This window comes from Bubalus bubalis, chromosome 5, assembly GCF_019923935.1.
Source record: "Bubalus bubalis isolate 160015118507 breed Murrah chromosome 5, NDDB_SH_1, whole genome shotgun sequence".
In the NCBI taxonomy this organism is placed as follows: Eukaryota; Metazoa; Chordata; class Mammalia; order Artiodactyla; family Bovidae; genus Bubalus; species Bubalus bubalis.
Genome location: NC_059161.1, coordinates 51,508,740 through 51,531,171, shown reverse-complemented (window position 1 = coordinate 51,531,171; position 22,432 = coordinate 51,508,740). Strand labels below are relative to the sequence as shown.

The 22,432-nt window shown below is 52.2% G+C and overlaps 1 protein-coding gene across 4 annotated transcripts in view; it reads left to right on the top strand.

The window, feature by feature from the left end:
- Positions 1-12,932, top strand: part of STUM (stum, mechanosensory transduction mediator homolog) — a 66,858-nt gene extending 53,926 nt beyond the window's left edge. The window contains exons 2-4 of one of the 4 annotated variants that reach the window (XM_006046081.4): positions 488-667; positions 4,765-4,773; positions 5,889-12,932. In XM_006046081.4, coding sequence (XP_006046143.1) covers positions 488-667; positions 4,765-4,773; positions 5,889-5,923 — 224 coding nt within the window. In that variant the 3' untranslated portion in view covers positions 5,924-12,932. The other 3 variants (XM_006046080.4, XM_006046082.4, XM_006046083.3) reach the window with 3 other exon arrangements.
- Positions 12,933-22,432: the final 9,500 nt, after the last annotated feature.

The following is a 22,432-nucleotide window of genomic DNA, read 5'->3' as shown; positions in this document are numbered from 1 at the left end:
CCTGAGCTTCTCCCCGCTGCAGGCACCGTGGTCAGTGTGTGTGCTGGGGGTCTTTTCCTGAATTTACCCTCTGGGTGGCTTCCCTGTCCCCTCAACGACTCCAGCTCCTACCTCTGAACTCTTAGGCGCTAAGGAGCTTTGCCACACGAGGTTGGTATCCTTTCCACCTGCTGCCTGTTCTCCTTTCAAGTGGCTGCATTGTGGTTCCTTAATGGCAGGCATGGATTGTTAGGTGACATCCGTGTTCCCCTGAGGCCTCAGGACTGTGCTGGGTCCTTGGCCGCTCCTCCAGGCTGGAACATTGGCATGTCTAGCGTGGGCGCCAGTGGTCTGAGCAGCAAAGTGCTGGACCTGAGTTGTTCCTCTCGGAGCTCCTGGAGGGCGAGCCGTTGGGCCCCAGCTCATGATGGGCACACGTGCCGCTGCGTCTCCCAGCGCCCTCCAAAGGCTGTCCCCTCCAAATGCTGTCCCCTCCGGCCTCTCACAGGGACGTTCGTCTCGGCCTTCACCGTGCTGTGTGGCGCCCGCACGGACCTCCCGGACAGGCACGTGTGCTGTGTCTTCTGGCTGAACATCGCCGCGGCCCTCATCCAGATCCTTACGGCCATCGTCATGGTGGGCTGGATCATGAGCATCTTCTGGGGCATGGACATGGTTATCCTTGCCAGTGAGTAGCTGTGGGGCTGGGGCTGGGCCGGGATGCGGGGAGCAGGGCTGGAGGAGGGGTGGGGGCCAGGATGGGCTGGGGGTTTGTTTGTGATCCTGTTGGGGGTCAGAAGGGGGCTTCGCGGGAGATCTGCACGGCTGGGCCTGTTCCTCCCCCAGGGGCTCACTGGTGTCCGTGGCCACCTGGCCTGGGGGACTCTCCCCGCATGCCCAGCCCTGGGGCCTGCAGGGTATCACGAGAGCACCAGTCAGAGACCTGAGCCAGAGGCATGAATAAGAAAGGGAGAGAGCACCTGTTTAGCTCAGACACACCAGGCATCACGTTTGTCAGGGAAACAGCCCAGTTGATAACACCGGGGCAGCAAGGGTGTCACCCATGTGAGCTCAGTCCCTTGTGCCTCCATCGTGCCATTTCCAGAAAGAAGGGAAAGCCCACTGGGCATCCTTGTGCTCAGGAAACCCTGTAACTGCTTTTTATTTAGCAGCCAGAGCCACATAATTTCAACTTATTTTAAAGTAAGTTCTTTGTTCCTTGGTGCTAAAGCCTTCCTCTTCCTGATTTGTATTCAGCGGACCTTCACCAGTCACTTAACACAAACTTGATCCCGACACAAAACTGCCGAAGAAGACTTGATTAACATTTTAAAAATAACCCGGAGAGATCTTAAGACAGACACCTATTTTAAGCAGCCGTGCTCGTCACCCCGTGCCCCCGTGCAGGTCCCTGTATTGTCACACGTTCTGTCTACCTCATTAGGCCGAAGCTCCTCACTCACACGGAGCACGTCCTCACAGGCTCTTTGCCCTTCTCACCACACCCCACACCTGACAAGACCATTTGCAGGTGGAGTGCCTGTGCCAGAGGTGAGCTGTGTCAGGGAAGAAGAGCGGGGGCAAGAGGGGAAGCCCAAGGGTCAGGGGGCTCTAGAATGATCTAGAATGATTCCTAGTTGACTCAGTCTGAGTTCAGAATCCTGTGAGCATCCAAGACCCAAGGCTCACTCAGATACCAGGGCCCAGCAAGGTTAGGGTCAGTGACCAATCAAACCACCAGGCCAGAGAAAAGGCAGGTCCCTGAGCCTGAGCGAGCCCAGCGGGGCCAGTGGGTTGGTTAGACAGGCTGGTGGAAGCAGCTCCTTTCCCCGCCGGGGTGCTGGACTGCCAGGGCATCTCAGAATTAGAGCCAGGAGACAGGGGTGGCCAGAGAATGGGGAGGGAACACTGGGGGGAGCTGAGGAACAGTTGGACGATGTCCAGTCCCTCCTGGGACAGCTGCTCCCAGGGCAGGGGCTGCCCGTCAGCAAGGGGGTCGGAGAGCCCACAGAGCAGGCAGAGACCAAGGCAGGTGCATCCAGCCCCTGCAGGGGAGCCCCGCCCCGGGAAAGGTCCACGGACCACTTCCATTTGTGGGGAGTGGGCAGAGCATCGCTGATAAGACAGACGTGCTGCCAGTCATCCTGTGAATCTGGAGAAGCCAAGTCTGACCATTTCCCAGAGGGAGTTTGGTACTTCTCTGAGAGGCCTGTTCCCAGCCGGAACCTGGAAGGGGCCCTCTGCTCTCAGAGGCTTCCTCAGTGGCTGATGGAAAGCCTGGGGAGGCTGCCCTGTCTCTGCCCAGTATAAGCCCCGGACCCCTCTTACTGAGTCATCTCCTCATCACACAGGTGTTGGGCCAGGCACTGGGGCATGTTAGTGAGGAGACTTTCTGTTATAGCGGCACAAAGCTGTGTCGCAATAAATGTGTTGACGCCTAGCCTGATGCCTAAAGCTTTCTGGTATTCTCTTTTCAGGTCACGCTTGATACCAGACCCCACAGGGTCTGGATCTTAGAGATAGCTTCAAGAACTCCCCTACATCACCTCCTAGAGGAGGACACAGAGACCCGAGAAGGGCAGATGGGAACCTATTGCTTCCTCACCTTCCACCACCCTAGCTGTTGACTCCGCACCAACCCCTCTCTCATGGCTGGTGTGGGGGCTGTAGCTGAGCTGCAGGCTATTCAAGTGCTGGAACCCACCGCCCCTCCCTTCCTGCCCCCTCCCTCCCAGCCCACACCTTCACGGTGGGTCACCTCCTTGGTTTCAGGAGTGCTGTCTTTGTGTCAGACTTTTTAGAACACTGTTTGGGGAATGGACTTGAGGGCTGCACCAGAAAACCCACCACACCTCACTGCTACCCACTTATCCTACCTAGGCACCAGACTCGCTCACCCATATCAGCAACGGGTGCCTTTGCCCCTTTTTCCAGAAAGTAAACCCACCTGCAAAGGATCAATAATTGCCACGGTTGAGATGGTGCTGTGGGCTGAGATCACCCCAAGCAACAGTGGCGTGTGCGTGTCTCAGGAACACTACATTGAAAAGAATTGTCACAATGGACTGTCCTAGCACAATGTCTGCCCTCGTAGATAGCTGGATAAGGGGCTGTTGTTTCTCGTGTCACTCCAGCCTCTTCCTGTAAAAATGAAGGAGGCTTTCCAATTGTAACAACACAGGGTAATTTTTTTTACCTAGCATTACGTGAGTGTCACCAAGAAATGTACCATGGGGAAGGATAGATTGGGAGTTTGGAATTGACGTGTACATATTACTAGATTTAAAATAGATTACCAACAAGGACCTACTATAAAGAATTTATTAATTAATTAAAACAATAACAACAAAAGAAACATACCATCAAGAAAAACCTCCTAAGGGGGAAATCAGAGAACTCTAAATCAAAGTAGCAGTTAAAAACAGGAACTTGCAAGGCTGCTGCTCTGTTTATATTAATAAAAATAATCAGTAAGTTAACAATAGCCTGTATTGGTGTGGGTCAATAAATACCTGGTAATTGTACAGGAGCCTTTTTCAGCTGCCATACCCTTGGCAGACATTGCTAATCTATCTTGACACTTTCTGCTGAATAGTCTTACCCGTTTTCAATACACGGCTTCAGGCAGTCACTACTAATGGGTCCAAGATGTCTACAAGATAAAAATCTGTTTGCCATTCCCTGCCTGAGTCTTTCCCAAAGCATTAGGTTTTATATATGTGACTCCTGTCCACATAAAAGGTGAACCCCATGGCTTAGACAGGGGCCAGGATGGGTCACTTCAACATCTTTAGGTTGTCACAGTCAAACCTGTCCTGTAGCTGTCCCTCCTTGGAGCCATCCAGAACTCATCTTGAGGCAAAGATGGGCTGGAGGCAGAAGAAGAGTGAGGGGCAGAAGGTGAGCAGAACAGCGACCTTGGCTGAGATTCGGAGAGAAGAGGAGAGAGCTTCTTGGCGGTGTCTCACGGAGAGTGACCGCCCCAGGGAGGGGGGAATGCTCCGCACTCCTGAACCAAAGCCCACACACCCTCTGGGGCTGCCCACTGGCCACAGTGGCTGGTCACTGTGAATGCAGACTGCAGACCCCTTCCATCTCCCAATCCCCAGCATGCAGCCTCTCCCTTTTTATATTTCAGGCAGTCCCTCTGTTACCAACCAGGGTTCTTGGCCTCCTTAATCAGTAGAGACTGATAGGAAGCCAGATGAGAAGTCAGGCAAGGTTTTATTGGGGGCCCCTGTTGCAGTAGAGGGGAGTGAGAACAAGTAACAGGTTCCCTTGGTCGCTCCCTGAACAGAAAGGTGAACTGATTCCTTATATGGGATGAAGGTAGGGGCAGGTCCAGGGGTCTGGCTGGAGGGGTGCCTTAGGTGGTGCTGTGTGCAGGGGACATGCATGACACCCTGCTTTTGCTCCAGGCGCTTCAGAAGTGACAGTTGGTTCTTTTGGTCTTTTTGTATCTTCTTGTCCATAATTTGCCCCTACTGCTCATGCACGTGCATGCAGTTATTTTTGATCCCTCATAGTTCCATGGATGGAGGAGCCCGGTGGGCTACAGTCCATGGGGTCACAAAGAGTCAGATACGACTGAGTGACTTCACGACGACGAGTTTCTTTGTATTTTGTTGCTCAAAGAGGGTTTGTCCAGGTGCAAGCGCTGCAGCAAAGGGTCTCAGGTGCCAGGTCCCAGCTTGTCGCATGTCTGGCTTCTTTTTTTAGACTGTTTTCTCTTTCTCTTTTTCTCCTCTTCCTCATGCTGCCTCATATTCCTGTGTTTCTCCGAAGTTTCTCAAGGTGAGTCTGTTGGGGTGTGCACAGTTCTCATGCCTGGGCTTCCTGGACCCTCCCCTTCACTGCCCTTCCCCCACCTCACACTGCTCCCTTTCCGGTCCCCTGCCTACCCGCCACTTCCTGCACACAAACCCCTCTCCCAGTTGGCCAACAAGCTTCTATTTTTAGTTTTTTATTTTGGCAAATGTTTAAACATAGACACAAATAGAAGGCCTAGTAGGCGAGTCTCCAAACGCCCAGACCAGCTTCAGCCATCATCCACTCATGGCCGTTCTGTTTTCTTCTATTACTGCCTGCATCTGCCTCCACCCCCAACACCTTAACTTGATAAGTAACCTGGTAAATAAAGGGAAAAAAAAAAAAAACAAACACAAGTCCACTGATGCTCCTCTGTGGGCTGACTTACCAGCTAATAGGGGTAACTACTCGGCAAACCCAGATGACAATTTCACCCTTAAATATCCCAGTAGATGTCTTAAAAAATAAAGGAACCACAGTACCTTTTCATGCTCAAATAAACTAGCATCAGTTCCTTAATATCAACAGTGATCAAGTTTTTCTCATGTCCTCATAGTCACCACCAAGGCTTTAAAGGCTCGAAGCCAGCGGTCACCTTGGCCTGTGTCACAGATGTCCAACTGATGGAGCACGCCAGCCTGGCTCCTCCCTTCTGCATGCTGTCTTCCTTTTCTCTTCCTTCCTCCTCTGCATCCACACATACCAGATGCCCATCACTTGGGGAAGTCTTCCTGGCACCTTCTCCTAAGGCGCCGCGTTAAGAAACGGCAGCAGGCCAGTCTTCCGGGGCCACGTTTGTGCAGTGGCTTCAGGGGTGTGGATTCAGGAGCACATTGATAACCTTTCAACCCCCAGCAGGTCTGTAACAGAAATCCTCCTCTCATGTCTCCCCGACTAAACCCCGAAATACACTCTCTTCATTCATACCCTGTTTTCCATTAAGAAGCCAGCGCCCTTGGGAAAAGCTGGACCACGGCTGTAGCAGTCATTCACACGTCTGTGTGAATAAGTTCCAGCATATTCAAGTCCGGGGACACCGCCTGGAGAAATGGTGAGGGAAGTGGGTGTCTGACCATCTCTCCTCTGCTTCTCCCTCACAGGCTACAAGGAGCAGGGCATCCCACAGCAGCTGTGAGCCCGGGCGAGCCGCTGAGAAGCCCTGTGCCCAGGAGGGCCACGTCAGGCAGCGGCCGGCCCGGGGTCTTCACGTGTTCTCTTCTGCCGCTTCCTGGGTTTGGAGTGGAAAGAAGGGCATTTGAGAATACTATTTATTTTGAAAACGCACCTGCTTTTCTCAGCAGGCTCTGAGAGCTGCCAGCTCCTCCTGCTGCTCCAGAGAGTCCTGAAGCACAGACGCCCAGAGGGCATCTGGGTTGGGTGGGGAGTGGGGTGGAGGCGGGGATGCTGATGCAAGAAGCTGGAGTGCCCCAGGCTCGGGCCGCCTCACTTCGTCTGCTGCCCACCGTGAGGGTGTGCGGGGCGGCCAAGCCAGGCAGCAGTGACCCCGTCCAGGCGAGCAGGGCTCGTCAAGGGGCAGGACTGCGGTGGACACCTCCTCTGGGCCCCTGTGGGAGTGGTCTCCTGGGGCCAACACCTGGGCATGAATAAGGATAGACAGATTCCTGCCTGGTGTGGAAAAGCCTGCTGTGCCCTCTGCTGTCCGTGGGGATGGGTCCCTATGGGTGTCTGCTGGCCCCATGGCTGCCCCCATCTCCTCGCCACTGAAGTCTCCAGGTCTGGGTGGATCTGACCTTTGTTTCCCTGGGAAGAAGGCAGTGGCTCCATTCCTGGGGCAAAATTGCTGGAATTGCCAGATGTTCATGTACAAGTTCACCAACCCAGGTCCACATGGGCAGCCTTCCCCTTTACACTCAACACTGTCTGGGGCCCGTACTCCTTTCTCTGAAATCCTTAGGGCCGACAGGTCTCTGACGTCACACATTTTAAATCTGAGGAAGAGAAGAAACGTTTGCCATCCATTTCGTGACAGCCCAGCGGAGTCTGGACCTGCTCACATCATGAAACACGGGACCACTTCTGTAGAGGAGCATGTGAATAATCAGACTTATTAGGATCAATAAAACTGTAAATAGCTTCGCCTCAGTACAGGTCAGATTTTGCCACTAAATACGTAAGGGGAGAAAACTCACCATTTGAGAGCTTTAGGGGTTTTAGAATTGCAAAAAAAAATAATAATAATAATAATTGTGGACCCCTCTCTGAAAATCCTTCTTCTGCAAAAATCCTGCAAACAGAGGCATTCGGGTGACCTTGCTGGTGTTATACGGGGATTCCTCCTGTTGCAAAGGGATGATCAGGGCCTTTGGGACATCTAAGTGATTGTTACAGAGTCACAACCACCAGAAGATGTCTAATTCAAGATCAATCAGCAATTAAGAGAAAGGAGATCTAAATGACAAGGGAGACATCACATGTCTGCTTTCTTTTCATTTTCATTCTAACGTAGGGGTTGTTAAAATGTGGGACTGGCCCAAAGCCAAGTTTCTGGCCTCACTGGACTGTGTGCCACTGGGTGTGTTTCTCTCCAAGGGGCTTTTCCTATCTATCAGGGACTCAGTCAGAATTTGGCCAGGGATGGAAGAGCAGCCTGTGGGCTAGTGGTAAAGAATCCACCTGCTAATGCAGGAGACAGAGACGCAGTTTCGATCCCTGAGTTGGGGGATCCCCTGGAGGAGGACACAGCAACCTACTCCAGTATTCTTGCTTGGAGAATCCCATGGACAGAGGAGCCTGGGGGCTATGGTCCATAGGGTCACAGAGAGTCGGACATGGCTGAAGCGAAGCAGCACAGAAGAGTGGCCTTTTCTGGTAGTTTATCCCTTAATGGATGGAAAGGCTTGGGGAACCGGCAGCTGGGTAAGCCCCTCGCTCCACCGTGCGCCCCTTTGGGGGCCACTGCGTGCTTAGTCTCTGTTCCTATACTCTCCACCTGGGGCAGTGGCCCACCTGCCCCATCCACCGAACTTTCTAGTTACAGTCCTGCTGGGAGGTGGGTCTTGGGCTCCCTGTGGCCTGGATAGCAAACCGGCATCCTTGAAGAAATGGAACTCCCTCAGCCACTTGCTGTCCCCCCACCTCCACCCCGGGCCCCGAATCAGAGGTGGGCTCTCCGCTCCTTGGCCTGATCCTACCCGCCTCCCACCACCCCGTCCATCCCTTAGTTCTGATGAGCTGCCTGGGGCCAGGTAACATGTTGTGGACACCTGGCAGTGTCTGTCTCTTACCCCTCCTTTCTTCCTGGCCTCAACCCAAGCCTTTGCAGCTTCTTTTCACGTTTAGAAGCCTCTGTGTTGTCAAGGCGTGGGATCGGATTTGGCTTTATCCAGAAAGTCAGAACCTTCTGCTGTGAGAAGACAGCATCCCCCGGGCCAAGAGGAGAGCAGGCTGGCGGCTGGTTGCTCTCGAGGAAGTGGCGTCGGAGCGCGGAGCCTCCCCTGGAGTCGGATAAAAACAGCTCCAGCAGAGGGAAGGAAGGCCAGCCCACAGCCCGGCACCCCCAGATAGCTCCCCGGAGTTCGCAATGACAGGTGTCAGGTGGAGGCAGCACCCATACGGAGAGGTGGGGCTTTTTTTCCTGGCATGGCTGGGGGTGGCTGCTGAGCGGGGTAAAGAAGAGCTAGCAATTTATGTCTCATGTTTAGTGACACAATTCAGACATGAGGGGAGTTTTCTTGAGTGACAGGTGTCACCACGAGTCCCAGTGTGGGCTGGCTTCATGCAGGGTTGTGTGTGCCTGGAAGGACATCTCCCATCCTACGCCCCCTCCCCAGATCCTTCCCTTACCTGTGGCTGCTTCTCTCAACTTGAGAACACACCAGCCTCGGGAGGCAGGCCCTTTCCAGGTAGACCCCTGCCCATCTTCTGAACAATGAGTCTGTGAGGACTGCCCAGCAGGTGGATCAGCTCAAAATAGTTTCGTCATTGTCATTAGATAAGGAACAGTGGGCAGTGTACTCCAAGTCCTCTGAGCTGGCCGCACAGGTGGTTAGCTTGTCCAGTTGCCAAGTTGTGTCTGACTCTTTGCAACCTTGTGGACTGCAACACGCCAGGCTTCCCTGTCCTTCACCATCTCCTGGAGTTTGCTCAAAGTCATGTCCACTGACTGTTAGATGGCCAGAGTTAATCTATGAAGCACTGGCCAACTGAAAAGCAGGAACCTTGTATGAGCAAGTGCTTGGTTGACACCCAACACTTTGGTTGGGTCTTGTCTCAGGGGTGATAGTCCAAAAACCCCAGGGTGCATTTCAGGTCCAGCCATAGATCAGTCAGAATTCCGTAGGACATTCCTAGGCCATGGGTGCTCGGGACAGGGATCACAGTGAATGAGAAACTTGGATCAGAGTGGCAATTCCCTCGGGCTAGAGCAGGATCCTACAGCCAGCATGAGCCACCTGGCAGCCAGGGAGTGTCCTGTGGACAGTGGAGACAGTCCCCCTGGATCTTAAGATCTGAGTCCCTGACAAGACTTAGGGAAGGGCAGGGTCTCTGTGGGAGCCACAGGGACAGATGGCTCCTGGCTCCAGTCCGGCACCCCTCCTGCCTTCTGTGGTGCTGGGGCAACGGGCAGGAGCCACCCCGCTGTGGCCTCGAAGCCAGCCTCTGGCTGTACTTGAGGGGAGGTGAGGAAGGGACATAGTGCCCTCCTGCTGCTGCCCTGGACCCACGTGTCCGCCCGCTTGACAAGGACAGCCTCCAGACGCTGGGCCCTTGCCAGGCACTGTGTGGTGCCTTTTGATCTCCTGTGACCCTTCCCGAGTGGCGGGGGAGGTGGAGTGGGGATGGGGTGAAATTTCAGCATGCTGGGTTTTCAAACGTCAGAACTGAGGCACCAAGAGAGGAGGCCACGGGTCCCGCATCACACGCGCATGGCATGGAGCTGACTTCAGTGGCCGAGAGGGAGTCCTCGGCAGGGGGGTGGGTGGTACCTGGCCCACTCGGCAGTAATAGGGCACCACCCTGCCGTCACCACCCAGGCGGCCCTCAGACCCACGCTCCTCATTGAAGGCAGGCCCGAAGGGTGCCCTGCACGGCAGTGTAAGAGAACGGTGGAGCCGATGGGAGGGGCTGCCTCCTAACATGCAGGAGTTTTCTCGCTATTCAGCTTGCCTGAGTCCCTGGGCCTGAGCTGGGGTGGATCCCCTCCTGGGAGGAGAGCAGGCGGTGGGCTGCGGGCCCACCTCGGGATTTAATACACCAGCTGTTTTTATCACGTTAGTGACATTGGCAAAGAAAGCCTCTTGCGCTGTGTAAACCGCTTGGGGATGTAGACTTTAGATGTAAATTCTCCAGTTGGTGTCTGCAGGAGCTGTTCAGTGTTACATTCCTCCCTGTTGCTGGTTGGTTTAGAGGATTTTCAACAGGCAGGCTGGAGGTGGCTGAGCCCTTTTTTGCTATGTTTTTAAAATTTTATTTATTTTAATTGAAGGATAATTGCTTTGCAATAATGTGTTGGTTTCTGCCAAACATCAACATGAATCAGCCATGGATATACCTATGTCCTCCCTCTTGAACCTTCTCCCACCGCCTTCCGCATCCCAAGGTGGCAGAGCACTTTTAAAGGACCAGTCCCCACTCCCCAGAGACCATGACCTCGTCTCTAGGATGAGCAGTTTGAAGCAATTGCTGACCATTTGCTGACACATGCTCCTCTATGGAACCCAGCCTTTGTCTCCATGGGCTCCCTGTGCCAGCTTCCTGCAGTCCTATGAGTGGGGGCACCCGTTTTGATTTTGTGCATCAGCAAGCCCTCAGTGGGCACCAAATGGGCCAAGTAGGTCCTGAGCGTGGCTTTGGAGAAGCTGATTGAAGGTGCTGTCTTCCTGGCGAGCAGCATCCCAGGTGGGACGACGAGGTGAGTGGAGGTCGGAGAGGGGAGATGCTCTCCAAGACCTAGGGCTGAGCCCCCAGAGAGCTTGGCGTGTGCTGGAGGAGATAGGAAGCCAGGCTGTCAGCAGAAGGGAGGCTGAGGTCAGCCTGAGTAGGTGGCGATGCTTGGGGGCCTGTATTTTTCATCACTTTTGTTCCCTTCAGATTCTTTTAGAAAGTTCTTGAACTCACAGAGCATGGAGGATTATGCTCAGATTCTCATAGATCCACCCCAAATCCCCTGTGGAGAGAGGACGAGCCCCTCTGGTGATCGGTGGGGAAAACCCCAAACCAAGGTGACCCCAAATGCCCCACAAGCCTGGAGAGGGTGAGTTCCACCCTCAGCACTCTCTCTCTCCTACTGCCTTGTGCCTCAGTTTAACCATCTGTAGCTTGGGTACAAGAAGGGGCTGGGCAACTGTCGTTCTTCCCATTTCTCTCAGAGCCAAAGGGCTTGGAGGCTGAGCCTTGCCAGGTGAGGGACAGGGAGAGGGAGCAGCAGGCCCCATGGACTCTTCCTAGTAAAACCAAAATACTGCCTGCCCTCCCCCCCAAATTCCACTCTCCCTTCCTGATCCTGTCCAGGGCAGGGAAGGGGGAGGTTGACGACAGGGTCCCACTCGTGTGTCCTGATTTCTGGTACAAGTTGCCTCTTACCTTGGATCTAGCTGTGAAATCATTCCCCACCCTTCTTCATCCCTTCCTGGATTTGTCGAAATGCCAGCCACCCAGGCTGGTCCAGACTCCACAGTCCGCCTCCGCACCTGCACTTTCACCCTGGAGCGAGCAGAAGCACAGACACACACACACCCCCGCCTGTGCACACACTCACACCCACACACAGCACACACGTGCACACACAGCTCCCTTCAGGCTGGGAGGAGGCAGGCCAGGGTCTGTCTGGAGACTCAGGGTTGGGAATTAATGTCTCCAGAGGAGCCCAGTGCCCCATCCGGGAACCGTCTCCCTCCAGCATGGGCTCTGGCAGATGGCACATTTGGCCTCATCCCATGCCCAGATACCCATGCTTTTTCTTCTCTCTCCAGGACCCCTGGTCTTGTATCTCTTCCTCCCAGGGTCCATGGGCTCAGCATCCCCACCCTACCAAACCTGGCTGTGCCCATCCCCACACTCAGTTTGGCCTCCTGTGGGAGGGGTGGGGGGGTCTGCTCAGAGAGAAGGAGACAATGGTCTCTTTCCCAGCTCTTGTAGGGCTGCACACAACCCTCTCTTTAAGGTCCTTTTCTGTTCCCACCTCCCCACTGCCAGCAGCCCAGGTACAGGAACCAGTAAGAAGAGAAGGGGGACAGAGGTCACATCTGCCCCCACTTTCTGGGTTAGCACTTGACCCCTGTTCCAAGCAGGGAGAGGGTATTGGTGGTTATAAGTGGCCTGGACAGCCTGTGGGAGCATGTGGCTGCCCCCCTACACAGGCTAAGCTCCATATTGCTGTATGTGGTACCATTTTTAAAAAAACAACATATATAGAAAAAAGACTGATTCTGTGTGTCTCGACAGAATTCATATATGAATACGTGTTGTATTTGATTTATAATTTCTGATACCATGACTGGCTTTGTTTGGGTCTCTCTTCTTTATGTTAGATGAATCACCGTACATTTCTATTGTTCTCCAGCAAGACCCACTCTCTGATCTCCCAGGGCTTTCTTGTCTTCCGTCCAGACAACTGGGAGCCCACCCCACCACCACAGACTTCCCCTGGGATCCAGTGCTCCTATATTTTCCAGCCCACTGCAACGACGGCAGCCTTCCTCCCTTCTGAGAGAGGAAGAAAGCTTTAATGTCACAGACCTAGGGAAGTTTCCAGACTTACCTTGGCCCGAACCTTGCAGCCTGGGGCCCAGCCCTGCCTGCAACTTAGCTCCCCCATATCCTCATAGCCCTGCCCACCTCCCCAGTGCCCACCTTGGCAGACCTGCCTGACCTGGCTGAGTCTCCACAGCACCCTCTAGGCACTCACTGAGGAGGGTTCCAATTTCTCCAGCCTTCTCCCGGCTTTAAATGCGCCCTTCAAGCACCATTATTGTACATGTATTGAAAAATACCACGTATGACAATAAAAACTTGTGTACATATCTCCATGTACATATTTATATATTCCTATTATAAATATAGAAAGCATGGCATCTCTTTGACATTCCAAGTTTGTGGTTTTTTTTTAATCCCAAAATGATGGCTTTGGAAACCTTTTCTTCCTTTCCTTCTTTTCTATGTAATAAACATTCATGTGACCTTTCTGATGGCTTCTCACCTGCCTGTGTCCTCTCGAGCTCATAACTGGACAGACCTCTGGCCCTGGAGTGCCTCCCTCCCATTCCCTCGGCAGCGTTTGCGGCTGGCGTCCTTCCTGCTGTGAAGGTTGCCCTTCTCCAAGATGGGCCTTGCCTTCTTTCAGACTTCTTCCTCAACCCCTTCTCCTGGGAGGCTTGGGCAAGTTAGTTCTCAAAGGCCCACATGTTTGGCAATCTGATCCCTTTGTAACCGCAAGTTGGTGAGTTAAATTGAGCGTGGTGCCCAGACCGGGCTCACCAAGAATTGGGGCACAGATGAAACTCATTTCCTTCTCTTGATTGGAGACTGGTTGATGAGGGACATGTGTGTGGCATACTCATTCGTCCAAGTCTCCTATGTAAATGAGCAGAGTAGGGGTGCTTAGGAGAGCTTACAACTCCCTCTTGAGCTGCAGCAAGGGACTGGTTGAACCGATGTTACTTACCTTGGAGGGAATTTCAGGGCATGGCCGGTGGCCCTGCCTATGTTCTCTGTAATAATTGGATGAAGACCTGCAGAGCTTATCAAATTTGTGGATGAAGGGAACTAAATCTATTAGACAAATCAGAATTCAAAAAGCTCTTGGCAGGCAGAGGCCATATAACAAGATGAAATCTAATAACGTTAAATGAGGAAGTCGTGCTTGGAATTAAGAAGGCTCCAGACTCTCCCTGGTGCCCAGGGAGGCATACGACAGGTGGCTCGACATTCAGGAGCACTGAGTGTGGATTATGGAACAGACCGTCTGATTTCACATGCCTTGGGAGCAGCAGGCTGGGGTCCAGAGAGACCCTGCATCTGTGGAGCTGCATTCAGTCCCGGGGGGCATGGGAGGCGAGTCCCCGGGTGTCACCCCCGTACTCACACACAAGGGCAAGGCCTTGCTTCTCTCACTGTTTCCTCACATCACTCCAGGACCCCACGGGTCGCCAATCTGGTCCTGGTCCTCTGGCTGGGGCTATTCTTCTGTGTCTACTGAGAGACGCTGACATCTCAGGGCCTTGGTGATGCTATTGCCCCAAAGAGTGAATCTGCCACAAAGTACAACCTTGCAGGGAGACGTCAGGCTCAACCTCAGGGACCCTTTAAGGCCCCAGAAATGGCATCTGAGCCTAAGGGTTGGCTTTTGTTTGCTGTTGTTTAGTTGCTAAGTCATGTCTTTGCAACCCCTTGGACGGTAGCCCGATAAGCTCCTCTGTCCATGGAATTTCTCAGGCAAGAATACTGGAGCAGGTTATTATTTCCTTCTCCAGGGGAATCTTCTTGACCCAAGGATCAAACCCATATTTTCTGCATTGGCAGGCAGATTCTTTACCACTGAGCCACTTGGGAAGTCCAAGGGTTGACTTTAGTCACTGCTAAAACCAGGATGCAAAGCCTGAGGTAACATAATGACCCAAGATACATCACGGTCACCCAGACCCCGCCCAAGGAGCATTTCTTGACCATGTGCATCTTCTGGTACTTGCTGTGCTCAACTTATGCCAGAAATGCTCTTGGCCAGAGACTTCTTCCTGCAGAGGGTTCCGGCTTCAGATGGGCTGAGGGGAAGGTGCAGTGGAGATGAAGCTGGCAGCACCCTCCAGCCCTGCTGCATCACAGGAAAGAACCCTCAGGGGCACCGAGATCTCCTCTCCCCTCCCAGCCCCCATCTGCTCATGTTCAGGAGGGGTGACCTGGTTGAAGCCTCCAGCGCTTCTCCTAGAGGATGAGGAAAGGGGTCCCCCACAGAGACAGTTCTCCTCAGACCCAGAAAGAAGAGGCTATGACAAACACAAAGGCAACTGCTCCCCAGAAATCTCCACATTCTCAGACTGCAAGCTCTGAGACAGGTTTGTGGTTGTTGTGGTCAGTCCCAGCAGGGGATGTGGGAAGATGCTCTGGGGATGGGAGGCGGGGTGGGTGGGAGGGCCGTGGCTGGGTTTTGGATCTATTCTGAAGATGCGTGGCCTACGGAGCCGGAAGGGAACAGAAACCTAGGGCAAAGTGTCCTAGGAGCAAGGACTTGGCTAAGATTTGTTATTACCAGTAAGAGGGACTCCACTTATATCAGTTTATGGGAAAGAAGAGTGGAGTGGAGGGAGGGAGGGTAGAAAGCAGCAGGCCGGGGCAGCTCCTTGAGCAGGAAGGTGTGGCCTAAATGCACAGCTCCTCTTTCAGTCCCCAGCTGGCCAGTGGCCTGAGGTGCTGGAGGATGGCTGCCAGCTGGGTCACTGAGACCTTCTCACACAGCAACATAAACTGGGAATTACTGAAATGGTCACTTGGCTGGTAGGAGGAGGAGAAGTAGGACCTTCCCTCCAAAAAAGGAGACAGTAATGTCTGGCCATGTGAGTGGGGTACTCTTTCAGAGTAGCCCCCTTGTCCTGGGCTCAGGACACCTTGGGCACTTCTGGTGTCCACCCACTTCCTGGCTCCTCCAGGGCACAGCTGTGCAGCCGTTCCTGTGGCCTTGCGGCCCTGAGTGTCCTGAACATGAGCAGATGGGGAAACCTGAATGGGCCCTGGAGTAATGCCCCCTCCAGCCAACAAGTCTGAGTCCAGGCCCCCTGATGGGTTCTGGCTGGCTCTGTGGAGGGTAATGGGGGTGGAGGCTGTGCTCAGAGCAGGAGCCGGCAGCTGTCTCTCCAGTCAGCCTGGTGGATATTTATACTTTCATCAAAAATAGCTACATTAAAAAAAAAAAAAAAGACTCTAGAAAGCAACGAAACTTTTAAAACTGGGAATGTTGTCAGTGGAGGAAATAAGCACTTTCCAAACACTTAGAAGCTGTCTCCATCTCCTGAGGTTCCAGGCCAGGAGGGGAACCCAGCAGTCAGGGGAAAGAGCATCACCTCTGCTGTTGGTTTCAAGTTTCTGGGGAAACTTGACACACGTCCAGAATCTTTTTGAAGGAGCTGAGGTGGTGACATACAGATTTTATTGTGAAGAGATCAGTGCTGTGGCTTTAGGCATGGCAGTGCCCCTGGAGTCTGCAGCCTGCTCCCTCTCTCTGAGTGGAGGACAGCCCTCCTCCTCTCTCCGTTCAAATCCTCCCTGGCTCTCAGGGCCCAGCTCAGGAACCGCATCCATCGTGGTGGAGGATGCAAGACTGGGATCTTGTTTGCTCTGCTGTCCACCCCCTTCCCAGGGGCCAGCTCCTCCCCCGCTTGGCCCATGGGATTCTGGGAAAGACGTTCACTCACAAAATCCACCCCACCCCAGACAGGCCTGTCCTGCGGGTTACGGACAGGCTATGGTGGATTAATCCGCAGAGATCCGGGTCCTTCCTGCCCGGGGCCCTCGGCAGTGAAAGTGTGGAGTTCTAACCACTGGACAGCCGAGGAATCCCCCTGAGATCTTCCTAACTAGAGTACTGCTGCTAAGTCGCTTCAGTCGTGTCCGACTCTGTGCGACCCCATAGACGGCAGCTCACCAGCTCCCCCGTCCCCTGGATTCTCTAGGCAAGAACACTAGAGTGGGTTGCCATTTCCTTCTCCTATGCATGAAAGTGAAAAGTGAAAGTGAAGTCACTCAGTTGTGTCCGCCTCTAGCGACCCCTTGGACTGCAGCCCACCAGGCTCCTCCGTCCATGGGATTTTCTAGGCAAAAGTACTGGAGTGGGGTGACATTGCCTTCTCCGAACTAGAGTACAGGAAAGCTTTTTCCCCTCTTTGGTCTTGAGGCAGTGGTTTGTCAGCCCAAAGCGACCAATGGCCAAGGTCCCCCACCCGCCCCCTCAACATGGAGTCATGAGGATGAAGCAAGACGTCAGCAACAAGGGGAAGAGCAGAGATGAGAGAGGGAAGGAGGGTGTCACCTCCATCACCCCCAGGCAGCAGCAGCCCTGCCCACAGGACAGTTTAAGTGCGTGAGCCATCTGTGAGGTCCTCACAGATGAGGAGGAACGTGAGCTCCTCCCCTTCCCCGACTCCTTGCATTTTTTTCCTTTCTTCCTTTCCATAAACTGGTTCAAGTTGAGGTTCTCTAACAAGAAAAAAACCCTACGTAAATATTTGTTCCCAAAGCCTCGTGTGACTCATCCTGTCCTCACTGATCTTCCCACCCATGAAGAGCCACCGTCTACTGAGCTTCTACAACGTCTCACACACAGACAAAATCCTTACGTACGTCACACGTTCACACACACACGAGCCCACACCAGGCCTGAGTGCACGTGTGGCTGCCTCCTACTTTGTGACAAGTGGTGTGTCTAGCTCTTACAGGTTTTCGTCTCTTCCAGCCCTGTCCTCCCAGATTCCCACTCCCCCCGACCCCTCCTATCTCAACAGTGACGGAGAACAGTCTTTATACGAAAAAAACGTACGTGTAAATATGCACATGATTTTAATGAAAACTTTTTCACTTCAGTGAAAAGTTCCAGGGAATTCCCTGGTGGTCCAATGGTTAGGGCTTGGTGCTTTTACTACCAGGATTCAGGTTCAAGCCCTGGTCAGGGAACTAAGATCCTGCAAAAATCGAGGTGCTGCTGAATCAATCAATCAATCAATAAACAAATAAAAATGAAAAGGTCCAGAAAAGATTAACATACATGCAGAAAAACCCTTTCCTCTTCCCATCTAGGAAGGATTGTAAGTGTGGACTCTCCAGGTGGATGCAGGTCCTTTGAGCATGTGAAGAGGCACCAAAAGCATGCTGGGAGTTGCTCTCTGGTTACCAAGAAGCCAGTTAAGGAATAAGAAACTAAGGCTGAAGCCTCAGGACTTAGGTCTAAGCTCCTCCTTATTAGCCCTTGTGAAGATGGAACACAGAGGTTAGTTTCCCAAAGTCCCTGGGAATTCTCTGCGATTGTAGACACTCAGCTACTGTCCTGCCATCCAGCCCCACAAAATTCTCCGCAAAGCCAAGCCAGTGGCCCCAGTCACTTCACAGAGGGAGCTAGGTTTCTCAGACATGACACTCTCCCCCAAATAACACCAGCTCCAATAATATTTTTATTTCTCGCATGCCATCTCTGGCCCTGTTCCAGGGAAATTTCATTGCATGGGGAAGGTGGAATTAGAAGCAGCAAGTTGCTAATTGACAGGAAGCACACCTGCATATTGGCCCCCTCTTCCCACCTCCCACCTTCTACCTAAAAAGGGAAATATTCTGTGCCAAAGATCCTCTCAGAACCCAGTACAGAAGTAAAGTTTGTGTCCATTGGCTTCCTGCCCATCTGAAGTGCTGGGTGCTAGCCATGAAAACAAGAACAAACCAACAGGCCTAGGGGCTCAAAGAATTTCATTTGGACAGGAACGAATCGAGACAGAAAGACAGAGAACATATGGAAGAAGGTCAACAGCCAAGCATCAGGAAGCAGTGGTGGCCTGACAAGGATTTCCAAAATGTCTCTCAACTTCGGAGAAAGCATCACCTACAGGCTCTGTTCTCTCTTTGTTGTGCAACCCAAGAGGCATTGTTTGCTGTGGCCATATGGCAGCCCCGAGTCGTGAGGCCCCGGGTCACTTGGAGGTGAATCTGGGAACTTCTAAGGGAGTCACACTTTGCACAGGTGGGGAGTGCTGCGTGTGCCAAGGACCGCAAAAGAAGATCATTGGCCTCGCCTGCTGCCTTGGCCTTGAGGTCTCAGCCTGGGAATTGGTCTGACCTGCCCCAAGGAGGAGGCCTGCCCTGAGCACCCAGTTGGAATGATCTAATTCTCTACTGACAGTAGTGTGGTTTGAGTGGTGAAAGTCAAGACCATCCCATTTAGTCTTCCCTGGTGGCACAGTGGATAAGAACCTGCCTGCCAATGCAAGAGACACGGGTTTGATCCCTGGTCCGGGAAGATTCCACATGCCTCGGAGCAGCTAAGGCCATGAGCCACAACTACTTAGCCTGCGTGCTGCAATTTCTGAAGCTCACTCGCCTAGAGCCTGTGCTCCACAACAAGAGAAGACACCCCGGTGAGAAGCCTGCACACTCCAATGAAGAATATCCCCTGCTCACTACAACTGGAGAGAGCCTGAGCAAAGTAATGAAGGCTCAGCACAACCAAAAAAATCAAATAAATAATAATTAAAAAAAAGACCATCCTATTCAAAATTCACCTCCCCAGATTGCTTTCCAGATTCACTTCCTGTCAGTCACTCCATTATCACATCCTCCCCTGGATCCAGGCCGCCCTATTGGTTTTGCAGGATTTGATGTAGAAAACTTGAGCCTTTAAGTGTATCTTTTTCAGTATAAGGCAGGTAAACATAAAAGCATATTTGTTAGTTGAAAACTATGAATGTCAAGTGGCTCTTGGTAAAATCTTAGAGTTGGGAGGGAGCTTGGAGGTCATGGTGCCCAATCCCCTACCTTTTCTAAGAATTCCTGCCTCCCATCTGCCAGATGATTGGTCAAGGGACATTTATGTAAATTCCTCTAATGACCAGGGACTCACTAGCTTGTTCCTCTGTGGGATGGAAAGAGTTGGTTGAGTCATAACCTACTTCCCTGTAACTTCTTCCCCATCAGTCCCAGTGGTCCCTCCAGAACTAAAGAATGGGGATGAGATGGGATGCAGGAGGTCCTCTCCCTCTTCGACGAGACAGGAAGCCCCTCAGTCATCTGAGGGTGTCTCTCTTGTCTCTATCTCCCCTTCTCTTCTCTTCTGCAGAGTATATGTCTTTGGTCCTTTCAACCATCACCCATATGACCTGGATTTCTGGACATGCCCATATTTTGAACAAGAAATCCTAGTTCCTCAAAAAAATGTGTTTGGGGCTTCCCTGGTGGCTCAGTGGTAAAGAATTTGCCTGCTAATGCAGGAGACGGGAGTTTGACCCCTGACCCAAGAAGATCCCTCGTGCCTTGGAGCAACTAAGCGCATGTGACACAACTTTTGAGCCTGTGCTCTAGCGCCAGGAGCTGCAACTACTGGTCCATGTGCCGTAACTACTGAAGCTTGCATGTCCTAGAAACTGGGCTCCACAACAAGAGAAGTCACTGCAGTGAGAATTCTGCACACTGAAACTAGAGAGTAGCTCCCGCTCGCCACAACTAGAGAAAAGCCCCAGCAGCAACAAAGACCCCAGCACAGCTCCCCGCAAAACAAATAAATAAAATTATTTTTTTAATGTGTTTTGATTGCTGTTGAGCATGTGTGTGTGTTGGTGTACGGATTGCATGTCTCACCAACACGGTTGCAAGTCCCAGTGCCCCACCACCCAGTGCCTTGAGATTAGAAAAGAGCCAGGGAACCCACAGCTCTGTCCTTACAACTCTCACCTCACTGCCCAACACAGATTTAGATACACCCAGGAAATAATGAGTCCCTGGCACCCACCTTGGCTTCCCTTCCTGAGTGATTGGAACCCCAGTTCAAAGCAGGTGCAGGTCTAAGACCCCATACACACCCCAACACCCCCAGCTCTGAGGGGCCTGAGCCTGCAGGTGCTAGAACTTTCAGACCTGCCACTTCCCGGACCTTCACTTTGTTCTCTCCTGAGTGAACTGGTCAACAGAAGGAGCCTCTTCCACAGCCACTGTCGCCTGCCAGAGGCGGTGAGAAAAGACAGACAGTGGAGGAGGGGAATGATGGTCGGGAGGACTCCGGGTCGTTTCTGGAAGGCCCTGCTGCGGGAAAGCCCGCAGCTATTTCACCAGAGAAGGGGCTCTAGTCAATCTAGTGCAGGGGGAGCCAGACACTGGGTGGGGAGATGAGAGGAAGAAGCTTAAAATAAAGAAGGGGCGCCAGAGAGAGAATTCATGGCCAGAGATTTTGCGGAGGAAATAGGGTAGGAGAAAGGGAGGGAATGTCCAGGATCCTATTCCTTTCTTTTTTTAAACTGAGAAGCAAGTCAAAATGTTCCTTTCTAATAATCTGAAAGAGAAGACAGGTTGAAGTGTGAATGAGGTGAGAAATCTGGGACTAAACTCCCTGAATCAGATTGTCTCAACTTCACAGCAGAGAAATGTTAGTACCTCCTTACTGGCTCCAAGATAATTCTGATGTCAACTCTAGAAAAGGAGCTTGAGGGGGGAAAATTGTATTCAGGCATTCATCACAGACAAATATGCCCAAATCTCAACTACAGAATTGTGTAGTATTTTAGCAATGTACATGCAATTCATTTAAATAAATAAAAGAAGGAGGCATATACAAAACAAACAAAACCCCCAAATGTTCTTCTCTCCTGTCTCTGATTGGGGTAACGCAGTGGGAAAGAGCAGGACCCCTGAGCTACTAACTTGCTGGGTAAGCCGATGCCTGTCTGTGATGTCTCTGAGTATTGGTGTATCTTTCAGGGGTACCAACCAGAGAAGCAGAACCAGTGGGACACATAGGTAGCAAGGAATTGGCTCAGGCGACTGTGGCAAATCTCATCATTTTGGGGCTGGCCACCTGGAAGGGCAGGCTGGAGCTCTTGGGCATGAGCGGAAACTGCCACAGGTGACGTTTCTTTCCCTGGAAGTCTCAGTTCTGCTCCTCCGGCCTGTCAACTGATTGAAACTGGCCCTCCCAGGTTATCCCTGGGGGACCACTTGGCAACCCACTCCAGTATTCTTGCCTGGAGAATCCCCAGGAACAGAAGAGACTGGCGGGCCACAGTCCATGGGGTGACAGAGTCAGTTACGACTGAGGCAACTTAGCACACACCCAGGTCATCGAGGATAGTCTTCCTTACTTTAAGGTTCACCGATGATGGACTTGAAACACAGCTATAAAATACCTTCACAGAAACATGAGGTAGCCTCACAGAATTTGGTTTCTGTAATTAATAACCGTGTTTAAGGATAAATGAAATAACATGTGCACAATGCCTAGAACAGAGCTTATGTAGAGCAGGCACAAAAAAGAGATGTAGAAGGAGTTAGTCCAAGACACTAACAGTGACGCTGGGGGATTTATTTGTTTCAGGTGTTTTTTATTCATCAGTTCAGTTCAGTCGCTCAGTCGTGTCTGACTCTTTGCGATCCCACAAACTGCAGCACGCCAGGCCTCCCGGTCCATCACCAACTCCCAGAGTTCACTCAGACTCACGTCCATCGAGTCGGTGAGGCCATCCAACCATCTCATCCTCTGTCGTCCCCTTCTCCTCCTGCCCTGAGTCTTTCCCAGCATCAGGGTCTTTTCAAATGAGTCAATAAGGGACATCAATTAATTTTTCATTCAGTTTTTTTGAGACATAATTTACATGATTCACCCTTTATAGCAAATAATTCTGTATACAAGCCTATGTACAGTTTGTCAAACACGTACAGCTATACAGTTTTTACATTTCCAGGAAGTCATATCCTGAGAGTCATGTGTGCCTGCTAAGTCACTTGTCATGTCCGACTCTTTGTGACCCCAAGAGCTGTACTCGCCAGGCTCCTCTATCCATGGGGATTCTCCAGGCAAGAACACTGGAGTGGGTTGCCATGCCCTCCTTCAGGGGATCTTCCCAACCCAGGGATTGAACCCACATCTTTTATGTCTCCTGCATTGGCAGATGCGTTCTTTACCACTAGGGCCACCTGGAAAGTTCATATATAATTACAACTAGCATCATGG